General features: G+C 45.2%; 1 protein-coding gene across 2 annotated transcripts; it reads right to left on the reverse strand.

Annotated features, from left to right (window-relative positions):
• Positions 1-835: 835 nt before the first annotated feature.
• LOC148008887 (uncharacterized) lies at positions 836-14,751 on the reverse strand. 2 transcript variants are annotated; one of them, XM_087673944.1, is made up of 3 exons: positions 13,586-14,751; positions 1,505-1,770; positions 836-1,320 (listed from the first exon to the last, which is right to left on the reverse strand). In XM_087673944.1, exons 1-3 carry the CDS (start codon positions 14,663-14,665, stop codon positions 1,107-1,109), a joined length of 1,560 nt encoding a protein of 519 aa, XP_087530070.1. In that variant the 5' UTR covers positions 14,666-14,751; the 3' UTR covers positions 836-1,106. The 2 variants fall into 2 exon arrangements, with proteins under 2 accessions (XP_087530070.1, XP_087530071.1); XM_087673945.1 differs by lacking the exon at positions 13,586-14,751 and adding an exon at positions 10,635-11,632.
• Positions 14,752-16,342: the final 1,591 nt, after the last annotated feature.

Consider the following 16,342-nt stretch of genomic DNA (forward strand, 5'->3'; position numbering starts at 1 on the left):
AATAGGCAGGCTAACATTTGACATGCAAAATGATGGACTTGGGAAAAGGAAAGAGAAAACAAATAGATGGGATTTGTTGCAGAATGATTGTTACGGGCTGGAGCACAAGCTTATATCAAAGCTCATTAATTGGATAAAAACTTAACAAGGGATATTCAAAAACATATATAGCACACTCCTATACCAATTTTAGGCAAAACCCCCAAAAATGTTTCAATGTTTATCATGGACTAATCTTCATCATGAGTCCTCCAAAATGTGACTTCTCATTGATCTATGATTTGTTCCTCCATATGAGGACAATTGAATTGGATATGTACACGAGTGAGAATATGATGTGCACACTTGAAGAGGCAAGATATGGCCTAAGGGGGAAGGGGCCTGTTTAGAGAGAAATATCCATGTGTAACATGTGTATGTGAACACTATTGAGACAAAAATCCCCGCATCATGTGTAACGTGTCTATGTGAACATTATTGAGACATAAATCCCTGCATCATGTGTGTGTCAGTGCACACACTCATAATATAAAGCTAGCTTTAGGTTCACATAGAAACGTGTAGGACAGGGTATCATGTGAGACAGATTCTTTGCATAAAGTTTCTAGATAATGCAAGTATGGCTAAAGAGTCTTGCATGTGTTCCCCCCCCCCCCCAAACAAAAAAAAAATTCCAAAACCCCACAACCAATCTTTCTTTTTTTAAAGTTAATACCCAGTAATCAATTCACATGGCTATCATAATTACATAGCATATATCATGTGTTCTGCAAAAGAGACACACCAGACAAGGGACTTAACGAGGACAAGAAGACAAAGAAGAAGTTATTTCACAGCTTAAAGCTTGCACAAAAAAGACAAGTGCTTAATTTGCACTTTTTAAGTTCAATACATATTACGATTACAAAAGTACAAGATGTCACAGTTAGTATAGACCATTAAATAGGTCAATCAGTTATAAGATCAAGAAAGCAGCTGTTGACTTGTGTCAAAATTGATAGAACAGAATTTAGGCTGAATCAGAACCACCAGGAGAAAGGTTGATCCATACCAATGAGACAGTGTAGAACTTCATAGAAGACAAAATTTGTTTTCAGCATCACGCCTCAAAGAACATCTGTGCATTTGGGTGGCAGAACATGATAATGCAGTAGTTTGCACTCAACACCACCAACAGTGATAGGCCACCTTTTGTCATTTTTCATCCTTAAGCCTCTCGTAGCAGATGCATTTCCACTAAGGATATACACGTCTGAATTGTTACAGCGCTGCTTCAAGAGCTGTCCAAGCTTTTGCCAGGAATCCTCCAGTCCATCATCTCTGTAGTCGAATGCAAGGTGAAGAGAAATCAGTAAGCTACTATGGTTAACTAATAACAAGCTGGATTCTTCTTCAATAGGTCACAAGCATGCAAGGCTTCTAAAGCATTGCTGTTTATGGTTGCAAATATGATTACAACAATCCAGAATAAGAGAAAAAACCTACACTTATAACAACACCTCACCTGGTGAACTCCAATCTTGCACCCCATGGAGGGTTGACAACTACAAGAGAGGGTTTGGTTGGAGGCAGATAATCCTTGCAATCCTTGCAAGAAAGATCAAGAAGATCCTCTACATCAGCACATCTTGCATCCTTCATGCACAAGGAAAGAGCACCTTCATGTATGTCATTGCCTAGAAGCCTGACTCCTGGAGGAGGTAAAGTTTTAGCTGCCGCAGCCAGTTTCTTACACTTCTTCCATAGGGAACCATCAAAGTCATGCCATGCCTGTCAAATGAAGGTACTTGTGCTTTAACAAATGTGCGAATTTGAAAAGAGAGAACCCAGCACTCATTTGTTTCCCCGTTCAAACATGTATTCAGTCTCATCATGCTATGCCTGCCAAGTGAAAGTACCTGTGCCATGTGCAAATTTGAAAAGAAAAACAAGCACTCAAATATTTCCCAGTTCAAATGTGTGTTCAAAACTGAAGGTTTACAAAAACCTTGCTTCATAATTGATAGAGCATCCACCTAATCACAAATGTATCTCCTGCAATACACTAGCATGCAACTGCTGTTTGCAACTTTAGAGTAGTCTGGAGACTCCACAAAACATTCCTAGAGTTTTTTGAGTTTTGGTGAACTACAATATCATTGAACCTCAATCGATGGATGTGCTATTGGAAGTCTTGCAGCTGTGCCTTTCGTACGTAACATAGTTGTTTTCATAGCAGTTAGATGTGTGGCAAATCTCTATTGTAAATCAATTAGATTCCATGTGGCATAGCTGCCATTAAGCCCACTAGAGTCTGGAAGACAGCAGAGTGCCTAGGGTTTTCATAGTAGTTAGATGTGTGGCAAATCTCTGTTGTAAATCAATTAGATTCCATATAGCATAGCTGCCATTAAGCCCACTAGAGTCTGGAAGACAGCAGCATGCCTAGGGTTTGGGTATTTTGTTTGCACCTTTTGGCCACTCGAATGGCACCTCCACCCTTTGTGCTAGGGCCAACCTATCTTTTGGGTGGTCCATGGCAACTCATATGGCAGTTATTGTGAAGCATTCTTCACTGGATCTCGCGGTTGCTATCAAAGTGCAGCAAATGCAGAACTGTATTATATCGGACTAAAAGAAAGAATTTAACTTTTTGGATGGGTGTGTGTGTTTTGTGTGTGTGTGTGTGTGTGTGTGTGTGTGTGTGTGACGATGAAACTATGAGAATGTCGCTTTCTTCGCGACAAAATTGCCCAAAAAGTGCACTTGGCTTGAGATCTCGAAGAAGAAGAAGAAAGGATCTCAGTCTATAGTGCTGCCATAACCTATTTTCCTTATATTTAGCTCAAAAATAGCAGCATACCTTGTTATATATGGAGTTTCGAGGCTGCCCAATGAAATCCCCATGCCAAGAGACAAAATAATATACATGATTGCTATATGTGCAAATGAAAAGAAGACTGTGTATTGAGAGCATGGCTATATGCAAAGAAGACTTCACATTGCACCTTGTTCCTTTAGCCCTAGCCATCTACTACATGACCTGCACACTTGTCCACCACATGCCCCAATGTCGAATCCTTCACTGCCAGAACAATGGTCACCATGCCAAGAGCTAGGGATACCAAAATTAAAGTTCATTTTAATTAAAAATCTTCGTGAAGCTTAATTAAATCATTAAGTTCATTCTCATTCTGGTGACGATCAAAGTGCAACAAATACGGAAGCAAATAATCGTACTGAAAGAAACAAGTGAACACAAAGAGAAGAAAGAGAGAGGAGACAATAGAATGTTGAAGACTCCAAAGTATAAATGTTGAATTCTAAAGGCAGGTAAATACAATGAGATTGTCGGAATATCACTAGCCATATTGAAAGCATGGCTATATGCAAAGAAGACTTCACATTGCACCTTGCTTCTTTAACCTTGGCCATGTACTACATGGCCCCACCGCATGCCCCAATGTCAAATCCTTCATTGCCAGAACAATGGTCACCATGCCAAGAGCTAGGGATACCAAAATTAAAGTTCATTTCAATTAAAAATCTTCGTGAAGTTTAATTAAATCATTCAGTTTATTTCTCATTCTGGTGACAATCAAAATACAGCAAATACGGAAGTATATAATCAAACAAGCAACTACATGCCACATGGCAATGACTATTAACTGAAATTGAAATGTTACCAATTAAATTTTGAACATTGAACACCTTGTTGGCCCCAAAATTCGCATCTCTTGCAGTATTTCTTTACCTTATATTACAATTTGTTGGAGTACACTAAAATTAATTCCGTCAATCTCCTCCACTAATCCAAATGCCACTTGCTGTCATAAATGACTAGCAAACCTTCAATCTAATTTGCGCCATGATCTAGCAGGGGATTTCACCTTGCTCCTTGGATGACAAATTCAGCCCCAAATTCTATGTTGGCTAGCTAGCCTCTTGGAATTCCCTGAAATTTCAAATTTCAGCTATTGAATTCCAAGTCATAGGCCCCAAATTCTGAGCACACTTCTCGAGGTGGCTATCAAATCCTAATTTGTGCTATAAAATTAAGGGTTACAGCACAAATTCTTCAATTACACCCTCCTAGGATTGTATTTTTGGTTGGGCTCTTTTGAGGCAAGCTGTGATATGGCTAAGAGAATAGATAGGAAGCTATAGAAAGAGAAAATTCAAAGATTTGTCACAAGAAATTGGTGAAATTGAGTTGTTTCTATGGAGAACTCCAACAAATGAAGTTCCAGCCAGAGGATACTATAATATCATTCTTACTTAGGGTTACATAGGTATAGGATTAACTATTGAGCTAAAACATGCAGTACATGTTGATTAGCCTCTTAAATAGGCCTAAAATATGCCTATTTAATGTAAAAACCCTAAAACAAGGAGCGGTTCAAGAGAGCTAAAACAAGGAGAGTTTCTAGATTGTTGAGAACCCAAACTTTCTATAAATAGGCATGGTGCCCTCCATTCAGTCTTAATCTCATTTTTCAGATTGCACGTGATAGATCCTTGCTGTCCACACTGCAAAGGATATCTTACTAGAGCTGCCCATCATCACCCTCCATCATCAGGCACGTGTTGTCCAACCATTCCACACTGTTCATGATTGTTTTCAGCCCTCTCTTTGCTGCTGTCAGCCAGGCAATTGTTGTTGTTCACCCCACTGCTATCATACAGCCCGCCACGTCAACCCTACTATTGTGTTTCCAAGTTCCAGCTGCTGCCCAGCCATCAGCGTCCCTCCTCCAGCTATCACCACCTCCTTTGCTGCCTGTGTTTGCTGTCTTCTCTCTCCTGACAGCTGCATTTTCAGCACACACTCTCATTTGCCTGTCTGCCCAACTGTCTCAATTGCGTTTGCTGGTGTCTGACAACTTCAGAAGCTGCCCTCTACATTTCGTGATCCATTCAAGAGTACAACACTCTCATCATTTGCATTTAATGGACAAAAGGAACCTAACTCATTTCCCACTACACCAATTACAAATCCATTTTATCTCGCACCCATCCCTCCCTCATCTTCCATTGCACACTCCTTTCTACCTCCATTAAGTGCACCTTATTACACTCCACACACCACATCGAGGGGTTCCTCACACTTAGGCATAACCTTTAGGACCTCTCATTTCTCTTACCCAGGTGTTGTATCCATGATGGAGGCTCATCCTCCCACACACACACTTTTGGGCTATCCCCCCCCCCCCCCCCACACACACACACACACTTTTGGGCTATTTCTCCCCCCCCCATGGACAACTTCGAGTGTGGAGGATTTGGTACCACAATTCGCCTCTATGGCTTTACATAGTGGAACACCTGCTCATTCTGTAGTGCCCCGGCCGACATTTGGATAGGGCTTAGATGTCCCAATGCCTCTACCTCCACCAACACCTTATGGAAACATTTATATTCCAATGCCTCCCCATCAATCAGCACTCATTGGACACCCACATCCTATTTCTACCTAACCCCTCTCCTCCTCATCCTTTTTCTTCACCTCCACCACCTTACGCACACTACCTCTTCTCAAACACCTCATGGTTCTTCAAACTCGTCAACCAAGCATGCATTTAATGAAAAGACTCATTTTAACGGATCTAACTATACCACTTGGTCAAACCTAATGAGACATGTCCTTGACTCAGAACCTATGGAATATTGTGCAAGGGCGGAATTTGAACCTCATCCTGCACTTATTCCACACAAGGTTCTCCGCTCATAGAAGACTCTGAACACCTCTGCTTTTGTTGGGCTGATGTATAGCTTATTACCTAAGTTTCATTTCCACCTTTAACACTTGACTTAGCTAAGTGAGAGACATGAGGAGCTCTAGCCAATGTCAGTCATTTTGTTCAGTCTGGTCTAGTTTTGTACCTTTTTCTGGTCATTGTACTACTTTAGCCGTTTTGTGCTTGCTCGTGTTATCTAAGTGGAGATACATTTCGTGTGCATGTCTAAGTAACTCACAACCAACTAGTCTGATGTTATCTGATGTAACTGGCTAAGCCACTTGCAAGGCCATGCAACTCGTCTATAGCATTCCTCTATCAAGTCAGATTGAGTGTTGAGTGCTTAAGTGTGATTGTGCATTAAAGATTGAGAACCAACCCTACATGATTGCAAGGCTGTTTTGCATCTGCTACTTTGATTGTGCATTAGTGATTGAGGATCAGACCTACATGATTGTGTGGCTGTTTTGTGAGAGTGCGCAACGGAAGAAAAACACGAACACAGAGGAGGAGAGAGAGAGGAAGCAGAAAATGAAGGAAGAAAATCTGCACTGACTGAAATGGAATGCTGAATACACCAAAGTGGACTGATCAGTCCCTGCACGCAGCCCGGAGCGTCAGTGAGGGCACCAGAACGGCCTGGAAGCAATGGCAGCACCAATGCCGGAGTGGGAGAGGAGTGTGTGCTGAATCTGCAGAAGAATGTGAGAGAATGACTGGGGTGTCAGAAGTGGAGCAGCGGTGGAAGCATAAACATGTGCTGAAATAAACTGCTGAAACACAAGACAAAAAGAGAAAAGAAAGAACACGATACAGATGAGAACTCAGATGTATGCACGGGAAATGGAATCCATATATCTGAACACGAGACAATCGCATACAACAGTGAGTCACTGGCTGCGTGGGCACTGGCACTGGCTCCTCTCTCCACAGAGTCTGCAGATGGTGAAGATGAAGTGACTGACTGAGGAGGAGCCACTGAGTATAAATAGGCTAAAAAAGTGGGGAGCAACAATGCTGGTCGGACAGCATTAATGCTGGCCGACTGGTGCATAAAATGTCCCACTGGCATAAAATGCCACACCAGAAAAATACCTAAAATACCTAATAAAAATGTCCAGCCCAAATCAAGCTCAGACTCACACGAGCTGACAAATACTCTGCTAACAGGGGGGGCTGCTATAAATAGCCCCAAGCCAGAAAAACTGGCCGACCTGGCTGAAACTGGCCGACCTGCCCAAATATGGGCCGACTGCACACAAAAAGGCCCATTTTGGGCTGAGTGACACCCGAGAAGGGAATGCAGACAAAATCAGCAAACACAAAACTGACAGAGCTCCTCTGTCTCCTACCAGACTCTAACAAGAGCTCACAACCAGGAGATGACAGACTGAGAATGAAAATAGAGCAGGCTAACACCCCCTCTCAGATCCTGGGAGGGTCTAAAGACCTAACAACCGCATGTGATGAAGCAAAGAGCCTGAGGCAAAGGCTTCGTGAAGAGATCAGCCGCATTGTCCGCCGTGGGACAATAGACCACCGCCAGCTCCAAATCCATGATCCGCTCTCGAACATAGTGATATTGAACCTCAATGTGCTTCGTGCGAGCATGAAACACCGCATTCTTTGCCAGAGCAAGGGCACTCTGGTAGTCCATGCGCAGCTCCGTAGGCCCTGTCTGGGAAAAGCCAAGCTCCGCCAACAAGCGACGGAGCCAAACGGCCTCCATAGCGGTCGAACATAGGGCCCAATACTCAGCCTCTGTAGAAGAAAGTGCCACAGTAGGCTACTTCTTGCTGCTCCAAGAGACAGCACCGGATCCAAGGGTGAAAGCATAACCTGTAGTGGATCGTCTCGAATCCGCATCACCTGCCCAATCAGAATCACTCCATCCAGAAAGGATGATCCCATCTCCATACATGATCCCATAGGATCGAGTCCCCTGTAAATACCAAAGAACACGCAAGGCTGCCCGCCAATGATCCTGTGTAGGAGTCTTCATAAAAGAAGACAACAAAGCCACCACAAAAGAGATATTCGGCTGAGTGTGAATCAGCCAGATGAGAGAGCCTACAAGGCACCTGTAACGAGTGGCATCTGTAAGGGGGACTCCATCTAACAAAAGCTTGGACTCAGGGTCCATGGGGCAAAAAAGAGGCCGACTCTCGGCCATACCAAACTCCGAAAGAAGCTCGGAGATATACATGTGCTGCGAGATAAAGATGCCCTGTGCCAGCTGATAGATCTCCAGTCCGAGAAAGAAGTGAAGGATCCCTAGATCCGTCATGTCAAACTCCTGCCGAAGAATGGACCGAGTATGCTTTACCTGCTGAGTGTCACTCCCTGTAATGATAAGATCATCTACATACAAAATAAGGAAAACACAAAGAGAACCCACAACCTGAAAGTAGAGGTTGGGATCATGATCGGAGCGCTGAAAACCACGCTGTAGAAAGAAGCGGTCAATCCTCTGGTACCAAGCACGAGGAGCCTGCTTCAGGCCATAAAGAGCCTTCCGCAGCCTATAGACATGATCCTCCTTCCCCTGCACAAGAAAACCAGGAGGCTGTGAAATATAGATCTCCTCAAGGACGCCATTCAGAAAGACTGACTTGACGTTCATCTGATAAACAGGCCAACGGTGGTGAGCTGCAAGAGCCAAAATAACTCAAATGGTAGACATCCAAGCTGTAGGAGCAAAAGTCTCGAAGTAGTCCAATCCTGCTCGCTGTGCAAAACCCTTGGCAACAAGCCGAGCCTTATGCTTGTCCAAGGAGCCATCTGCAAGATGCTTGGTCTTAAAGACCCATTTCATACCCATCACCTTCCGTTTCTTGGGATGCGGTACAAGCTCCCAAGTATGGTTCCGCTCGATGGAATCGAGATCTGCCTGCATAGCCTGTCTCCATATATCCTGTGCAAGAGCCTCCTCCACAGTGGAAGGCTCGGAATCCTGAAGAATCTGAGACATAAGAGCATAGTTCACACATAGTGAACTATCCCGTTGGGCCTGTAAGCGGGCTGATCTACGTGGACCTGTAGAAGAAGTAGGAAAGTGAGTAACACCTGAATCCTGCATGAGCCAGCGATACCATAAGGGAATCCTAAGAGACTCCTCCTGCTGTGAGGAAGATTGATTAGTCTCCGGAACCTGCAAAGCACCTGTGTCTACGAGGGACTCCCCCTCACCAAGTGAATGTAGATCCTCCTCATCTGAAGAAGGCTCCCCATCTGATGGCTGTAAGAGGAAGGGGAGGGGAAGGAGGCGATGACGAAGGAGGGGTGCTAAGAGGTATCCTGGAAGGAAGAGAAGGGAGAGAAGATGGGGGGTGGTCCATCGATGTCGAAGAAGCACCTATAATAAAACCATCAATCGGATCCTCGGAGGTCGAAGCCTCATCAAAGATCACATCCCTGCTCACCTCAATCTTCCGTGTCGTCAGGTCGTAGAGCCGATATCCCTTCGTGGTCGTGCTATAGCCCACGAAGATAAGCTTTCTCGACTTAGAGTCGAGCTTCGTCTTCCTCTTCTTCTTGTTCACATGGACAAAAGCATCGCACCCAAAGATGCGAAAGTGGGACATGGAAGGCTTCTTCCCAAAGAAAGCCTCATAAGGAGTCATGTCCTGTAAAGCCGAAGTCGGAGAGCAGTTGCGAATATACACCGCTGTAGCCACCGCCTCACTCCAAAGGAAATGAGGAAGACTCCTATGCTCCAGCATAGATCGGGCCATCTCCACCATGGTCTGATTCGCACGCTCCACCACACCATTCTCTGATGGTGTATTCGGATGGGAATACTCCACCCGAATGCCGTAATCCCTGCAAAACTGAGAGAAAAGGTGAGAAGTGAACTCGCCACCGTGATCAGCTCAAACGCCGCGAACTTTGGAAGTTGTTTGTGTCTCCACAAACACCTTCCACTTGCAAAAACGGGAGTACGCCTCGCTCTTGTACTCCAAGAAATAGGGCCACACATAACGACTGAAGTCGTTCACAATCAGCATCAAATACTTGGCCTTCCCAAGGGAGGCCGTACCCATAGGTCCGCAAAGGTCGGTGTGAACCAACTCAAGTGGGGAAGTAGCCCTTCTAGAGGCAACCTGAGGGTGAAGCTGCCTAAAGCAGCATAGGGCACAAAGTGTGGAGAGGAGGGAAATCTGGAAGTCCCTCCACCATCTTCCTCCGGGAAGCCCGCCCAATAGAATCGAGGTTTAAATGACCATATCGAGCATGCCAAAGCAGCCCAAGCTCGTGGGAAGCCCTCGCAACCAAGGCTGTGAGCTTATAAAGCCCACCATCCTGTGTACCTGTCCAAAGAGCATCACCTGTAGAAGCATCCTCCACTGTGACTGCATCCTGTGTAAAAATGACTCAAATACCTAGCTGAGTAAGACCATACACAGACAATAGGTTAAAGCCCAAATCAGGTATATAGAGAACTTTGGCGGAAGAAGACCGCCTGTCAGAAAACATAGATAGAGTCCCCACGCCTCGAACAGGAACTGTAGAATTGTCACCAATGGTGGCAGTGCCCCCTCTGGAACGAAGATCCTGAAGCCAATCCTGTCTGAAGGTCATATGTGAAGATGCTCCGCTGTCCACAAGCCAAGGCTTCTCCTGAGTGGTAGAAGGTAAGGCTGTATCCTCCTCAACAAAGACATGCACAAACGCGGACTCTGTCGTGGCTGGGGCCGCCTTCGAGCCCTTCTCCTTGGGCTTCAAATGGGGGTACTTTTGCCAACACTTCTCCTCGGGATGAGTACCCTTCCCACAGTGGGGGCACTTGGGCTTCTTCTCCTTCGCATCCTTCTTGTCCTCCTCCTTCTTGTCCTTGGCCTTCTCCTTCGGTTGCTTCTTCTTCTTGCCGCCACCTGTACCTACAGTAAAAGCCTTGGTGGAGCCACTGGCACCCACCTCTTTGAGTCGCTCGTCATGCTCCAAGACAAGCAGGGAAAGTTCCTCCCATAGGAGTTTCTCGCGGGTCCTCGAGGTGATGAGGCTGGTGTAGAAGACATCATAGCGGGGTGATGGCAACTGAGTCAACAGAATCATCGCCATATCCTCGGACGATATCACACAACCAAGAGAGGCTAGCTCGTCTCGCATGTCCTCCATCTTCATGATGTGCTCCTTCATGGAAGAAGAATCATCAAGACTGAGCATCCGCAACTTCTTCTCCAAGGAAATCTTATGGACAAACATCTTGAACTGATACAAAGACGCAAGCTTCTTCCACACTTCCGCCACGGTCTTTAACCTGTGAACATGTACAAGAACCGAATCATGTAAACTCATAAAAAGAAAGGAACAGGCTCGAGAGTTGAGCCTATCCCACAAGGCTACACGGTCCATAGAGACTCCATCTGACGAATCCACGGGAGGACGGTCGATGGGCGAAGAAACAAGCTCCCATAGGTCGAATGTATCAAGGATGCACTCCACCTTGCACGACCAGAGGGAGTAGTTGGAACCATCCAACTTATCTTCCTTCGGAAAGAAAGCGAGAATCGGCACTTGAATAGAGGGAATCAAGGAAGGCATCCGCACATCTGAAGCAGTCTTCACGGAAGGCACCTTCACGGTAGATGGAACCCTCTGAGATGCATGGACTGAAGAGGGACGAGTGCGAGGAGTTTCCTCCCGACGTCGGAACTCCTGATAATCCCGCCTCCGCTCAAAGGAATGATGAAAAAGGAGCTCATCCTCTGAGTCGTCAAAGCCTGAAAACTGGTAAGACATCTTCCAATCTGCAAAATACCAAACACCAAAGAAAACTGTGCCAAAGCCGAAGTATGACCAGCAGTATGGTCACCAACCACCAAAATGCAAGCTGTGATAGCCTACAAACACCAGGAGCTGCAAAACGCAAAGGTAGTTAATGAAGATCACCAGAACAGAAACCGCCAGCACCAAAACACAACCTGGGAGTAGGTCGCCAGCAGGAGATGAGCCGCCAGGAGTGGAAACGACCACCAGATCAGGAAAACGCAGCCTGATGATGTGTCGCCCAGCTGAAGGAGAGACCGCCTGATGGTAAACGCAAGCACGAGGGGTCGATTGATGATGTGGCAGCCTCTGGAGGAGTCGTATGCAGCAAACGCAAGAAGAATGGCCACCTGGAGGGGCCGCCTGGGCAGTTGGAGATGAGGCGACAGCAGCAGAAGAGGGGCGAGGTATCTCTCCACGAGGTTAGGTCCTCCGTGCTCTCAGTCAAGCGATGATACCATGTGAGAGTGCGCAACGGAAGAAGAACACGAACATAGAGGAGGAGAGAGAGAGGAAGCAGAAAATGAAGGAAGAAAATCTGCACTGACTGAAATGGAATGCTGAATACACCAAAGTGGACTGATCAGTCCCTGCACGCAGCCGGGAGTGTCAGTGAGGGCACCAGAACAGGCTGGAAGCAATGGCAGCACCAATGCCGGAGTGGGAGAGGAGGGAGTGTGTGCTGAATCTGCAGAAGAATGTGAGAGAATGACTGGGGGGGCTGCTATAAATAGCCCCAAGCCAGAAAAACTGGCCGACCTGGCTGAAACTAGCCGACCTGCCCAAATATGGGCCGACTGCACACAAAAAGGCCCATTTTGGGCTGAGTGACACCCGAGAAGGGAATGCAGACAAAATCAGCAAACACAAAACTGACAGAGCTCCTCTGTCTCCTGCCAGACTCTGACAGGAGCTCACAACCAGGAGATGACAGGCTGAGAATGAAAATAGAGCAGGCTAACATGTTTTGCATCTGACTGCTGTTGTTTTGCATCCCATTTGACTCTGTATTACTGGCACCTAATTGTACCAGCTTCTCTAGCCTGATGCCTGCAATTTTCAGTCAGTCATTGCTGCACTTCAATTCCCAGTGTCACCCAGCTGCCAAACAATTTCCAGTTGGCAGCTGTTCAAGTCCCAGTTCGCCATGTACTTTGCTGCCTGTGAGTTTCAGTTCATCAGTGCTGCATTTACTGCCTAGTGTCACCAGCTGCCAATACTGCTGCGCCTCAATTTCAGAATGTGTTTTGATTGGAGACTGCTGTACTGTTGCTGATCGGGATTGTGTTCAACTGTTTTCATGTTCTGCCCAAGTCCTCAACAGCAAATGCTGTCTCTAATTGCATTTTTATCAGCAGAAAAGGTTAGCATCATCAGGGGAGACTTTGAGATCAAGGTGTAAGTTCTGTACCATTATAACAATGTCATGTTGAGCTGAAGTGCTTCTTTCCTACAGAACCAACATGTGAAAACTGCGACCTCATTTTTTTTATAAAAAGGCTGCATTTACTGCCTAGTGTCACCAGCTGCCAATACTGCTGTGCCTCAATTTCAGAATGTGTTTTGATCAGAGACTGCTGTACTGTTGCTGATCGAAATTGTGTTCAACTAGTTTCATGTTTTGCCCAAGTCCTCAACAGCAAATGCTGTCTCTAATTGCATTTTTATCAGCAGAAAAGGTTAGCATCATCAGGGGAGACTTTGAGTTCAAGGTTTAAGTTCTGTACCATTATAGCAACGTCATGTTGAGCTGACGTGCTTCTTTCCTACAAAATCAACACGTGAAAACTGTGACCTCGCCTTTTTTATAAAAAGGCCCATCAGGAGTTTGAAATCATCGTCTGTGTTTGGATCTTTATGGGCAATGTCATATTGACATCCCAAACCATACACACCCTCAAAAATCTGGAGACCTCAAAGTACTTCCCTTGTGGAAGGGATAACTTATATCCACCTGCAAGCCAAATTTGTCGGTTGTTCAACCTGCAAATTACTGCTACTGGAATAAATATAACTGTACAAGGACCCTGGAAAGGGAGAAAAAATTACGCTACCACAATTATGACCAGTTTTCACGCAATATGAGTACAAATCTAAACCTGGAATGGCCAATGGGAACGCATTAAGCCAGGAGCCTTATTGCATATGATTAGTGCCGCTTCAATCAAAAAAGTTCCTGAGCCGCACATAGGGTCCAGAAGACAGAAATTCCCCGGAAATTCCTTATTAAAACCTCCAAATCCACTAATCCCTGTGTTCCATCCAGCAAGAGTTAAAATACCAGCAGCAATGGCTTCATTCAAGCTGGCCCGGTGCATAGCATCCCTGTATCCTCTCCGATGTAAGCTTATACCACTCATGTCCCTGTACAGAGTAGCTTGGTCGTTGTAAAGAGACATAAACAGAGGTACATCAGCTGAGGCTCTTCCTTCGGTACTAGGATTTGGCTTGTGTCCACCACAAGCATCACGGACGGCATCGCAAATGGCATCCTTGGCTCTGACGGATGCGAAAACAGAGTTGTTAACATGAAGGCAATTGTACGTTCTTGTTTGGACCGAAAAGGACCTGAATCTCCAATTCTGTGAACGGTGCAGAGCTCTTGCCCCTTTAGGTCTGGCTTGTGCATGAGAGAACTGTGATGATGATGATGACAACGACGACGACGAGAAGCCGCTTTCATCTTTATCATTATCGTTCTCATCATCTATTTGTCCAGGTTCTTCGAGTGCGAGCAAGGTGGGCCAGTCAACGGACTCTCTCACAAATTCGTAGATGGGATCGTCTTTGCCTGATCGCCTACGAGGCGGCAGGCGACAGGACGAGAGCTCGGCCAGGACCCTGATGGCGGAGCGAAGCCAGAGATTGGCGTTGAAGGCGGTGGAAAGGGTCCCGGTGAAGAAGACGCCGGAAGACCCCAATTTGACGTCGGAGGCGGCGATGGCGGGGGTGCAAAGCTCGGCCGCGACCACTGGCTCGAGGCCGGGGGCACAGGTGGCAAAATACCGCTGCTGCTGCTGCTGTGGTGCTTGTGGAGGGACCGCGGCTATGGGGGTGCTCCTGCTGCTGCTGTGGGAGCTATGGTTGTTACAGGGAGATGATACATTATTGCTGTGACGAAGGTGGAGCGAGAAATCGAGAGGGAGTGGCGGGAGTCCAGAACTCACCGACTGCGCCATTTCGAGACACCAAGAGCATCGGCACTTTAGACCTTTTGATGATGACTAGCCACCGGAGTCGTCGTGTTGGACCCCGCAGAGTCGTGGGGGGGGCTGAGTGCAACATTGAAAGTGTTCACAAAAAACCAAGGTTTAATCTATATTCTTATATTATATATCTAGTGCTTCCCACTTTGTTAGAGCAATTATATAGTGATGATGTTTACCCTCTCCTCTCCTCCCCCTCAATCCATCTCTCTCACACACTTTCTCCCCCTCCTCTCTCTAAACACCTTCCGTCCTAGTGATACCCTAAACCTTGCACATATTAGATGTCTCATAGTGCATGCCAACTTGTCATGACACTCTCACGTGTTCTTCTACTCCCTACTTTGAACAATCACTTTAATCGTTCTAATGGTAGTTAAAGGGGACATGGCTAGTAATTTAAGGGCTCTCTCTCTCTCTCTCTCTCTCTCTCTCTCTCTCTCTCTCTCTCTCTCTCTCTACCAAAAAAAAGGAACACTTGCAAGTTGTTCTAGTCTCTACTCCCTCTTTGATCAATCACTTTAAGCAAGTCACAATGGTGGTTAAAGGGTACATGCTTATTGATTTAAGCTCTATGTGTGTATGTGTGTGTGTAAAAGACCAACACATTCAAAAAGTACCCAAGGAAAGTTGCTGCTATTGCAAGTCCTTTCTCGTGCATCTGTGGAATGGACTTTTCCTTGCAAGTTTGGTATGATGAAGTCCACAAAGGAGATTAATGATGGTCCAAAGTATTTATTTCACAACAAATAGTATCACATACATCTATTGTCCCAATTCGCTATCCTAATGTACATGATGTGATAAATCATTGTCCTTGTTATACGTGTGCATGCTTCATGCCTGCATAGAGCATGCATCCATATCGAAAAGCACAAAAGTGTAAATACTTGCATATATTTGACATAAAACATTCTGCTAGATTTGATGTAATCATGATAATCTTTAAAACTATCTTTTAAATGCAATCGTAATCAACTTTAGAAATGTCTTTTTAATGGATTGATTAGGAATGCTTGTCCAAAACTTTACAAAAAACACAAATAGTGAGCTAAAGTATAGGATATTTTGATGCTTGATTGTCCAATTTGGTGCCACAACTCCTCCTGAACTCTTTATTGCAATGTAACTTGTACACATATTTGCACAACTTTTCTTCTTATTTTGTACCCCTAATCACTTAAAGAATAGAAGCTGGTTTTACCATATTGTGCTTTAACTAAGAGCAACCCTTGGCAGGAGAGGGAAGGGATATCTCACACTAATAAAATACATGAAAAGGGAGAGAATGAAGGATATCTCAGAGGACGACATGACAATAAAATTATCATTGAATGAACACCTTTGTACACTGCTATTGATAGCTTCAAATTTTATGCCTTGCTACAAAGTAAGTGCCTTCCTCAAACATTGGCATATCTACATGTATGTCATCGAACATAAAGTTAAGACCACATGCTTTTTTTAAAATTACTTGGTATAGATGTACTAGAATCAAAGGCAGCTAGAAGATCACAAGGCTAGGAACATAAGTATGCAAGCCATGTTTGAATGGCATGTGATATCCATCGATGGAAGGGCTGAAGCTCAAGAAGGTCTTCCAAAAGCCCAATGATCATGTAGGCTCTCAGCTTCAGTTTGTTGATGCAA

The sequence above is a fragment of the Lygodium microphyllum genome, unplaced genomic scaffold (genome assembly GCF_053477565.2).
Source record: "Lygodium microphyllum isolate KBCC unplaced genomic scaffold, Lygodium_microphyllum_v1.1.10 scaffold_51, whole genome shotgun sequence".
NCBI lineage: Eukaryota > Viridiplantae > Streptophyta > Polypodiopsida > Schizaeales > Lygodiaceae > Lygodium > Lygodium microphyllum.

Coding starts and splice junctions, on each gene's coding strand:
- LOC148008887 (XM_087673944.1), bottom strand. CDS start 14,665: ATGGCGCAGTCGGTGAGTTCTGGACTCCCGCCACTCCCTCTCGATTTC. Junction 1,771..13,585: donor GTTCCCATTGGCCATTCCAG/GTTTAGATTTGT, acceptor TTCATTTGACAG/GCATGGCATGACTTTGATGG. Junction 1,321..1,504: donor GCAAGATTGGAGTTCACCAG/GTGAGGTGTTGT, acceptor ATTCGACTACAG/AGATGATGGACTGGAGGATT.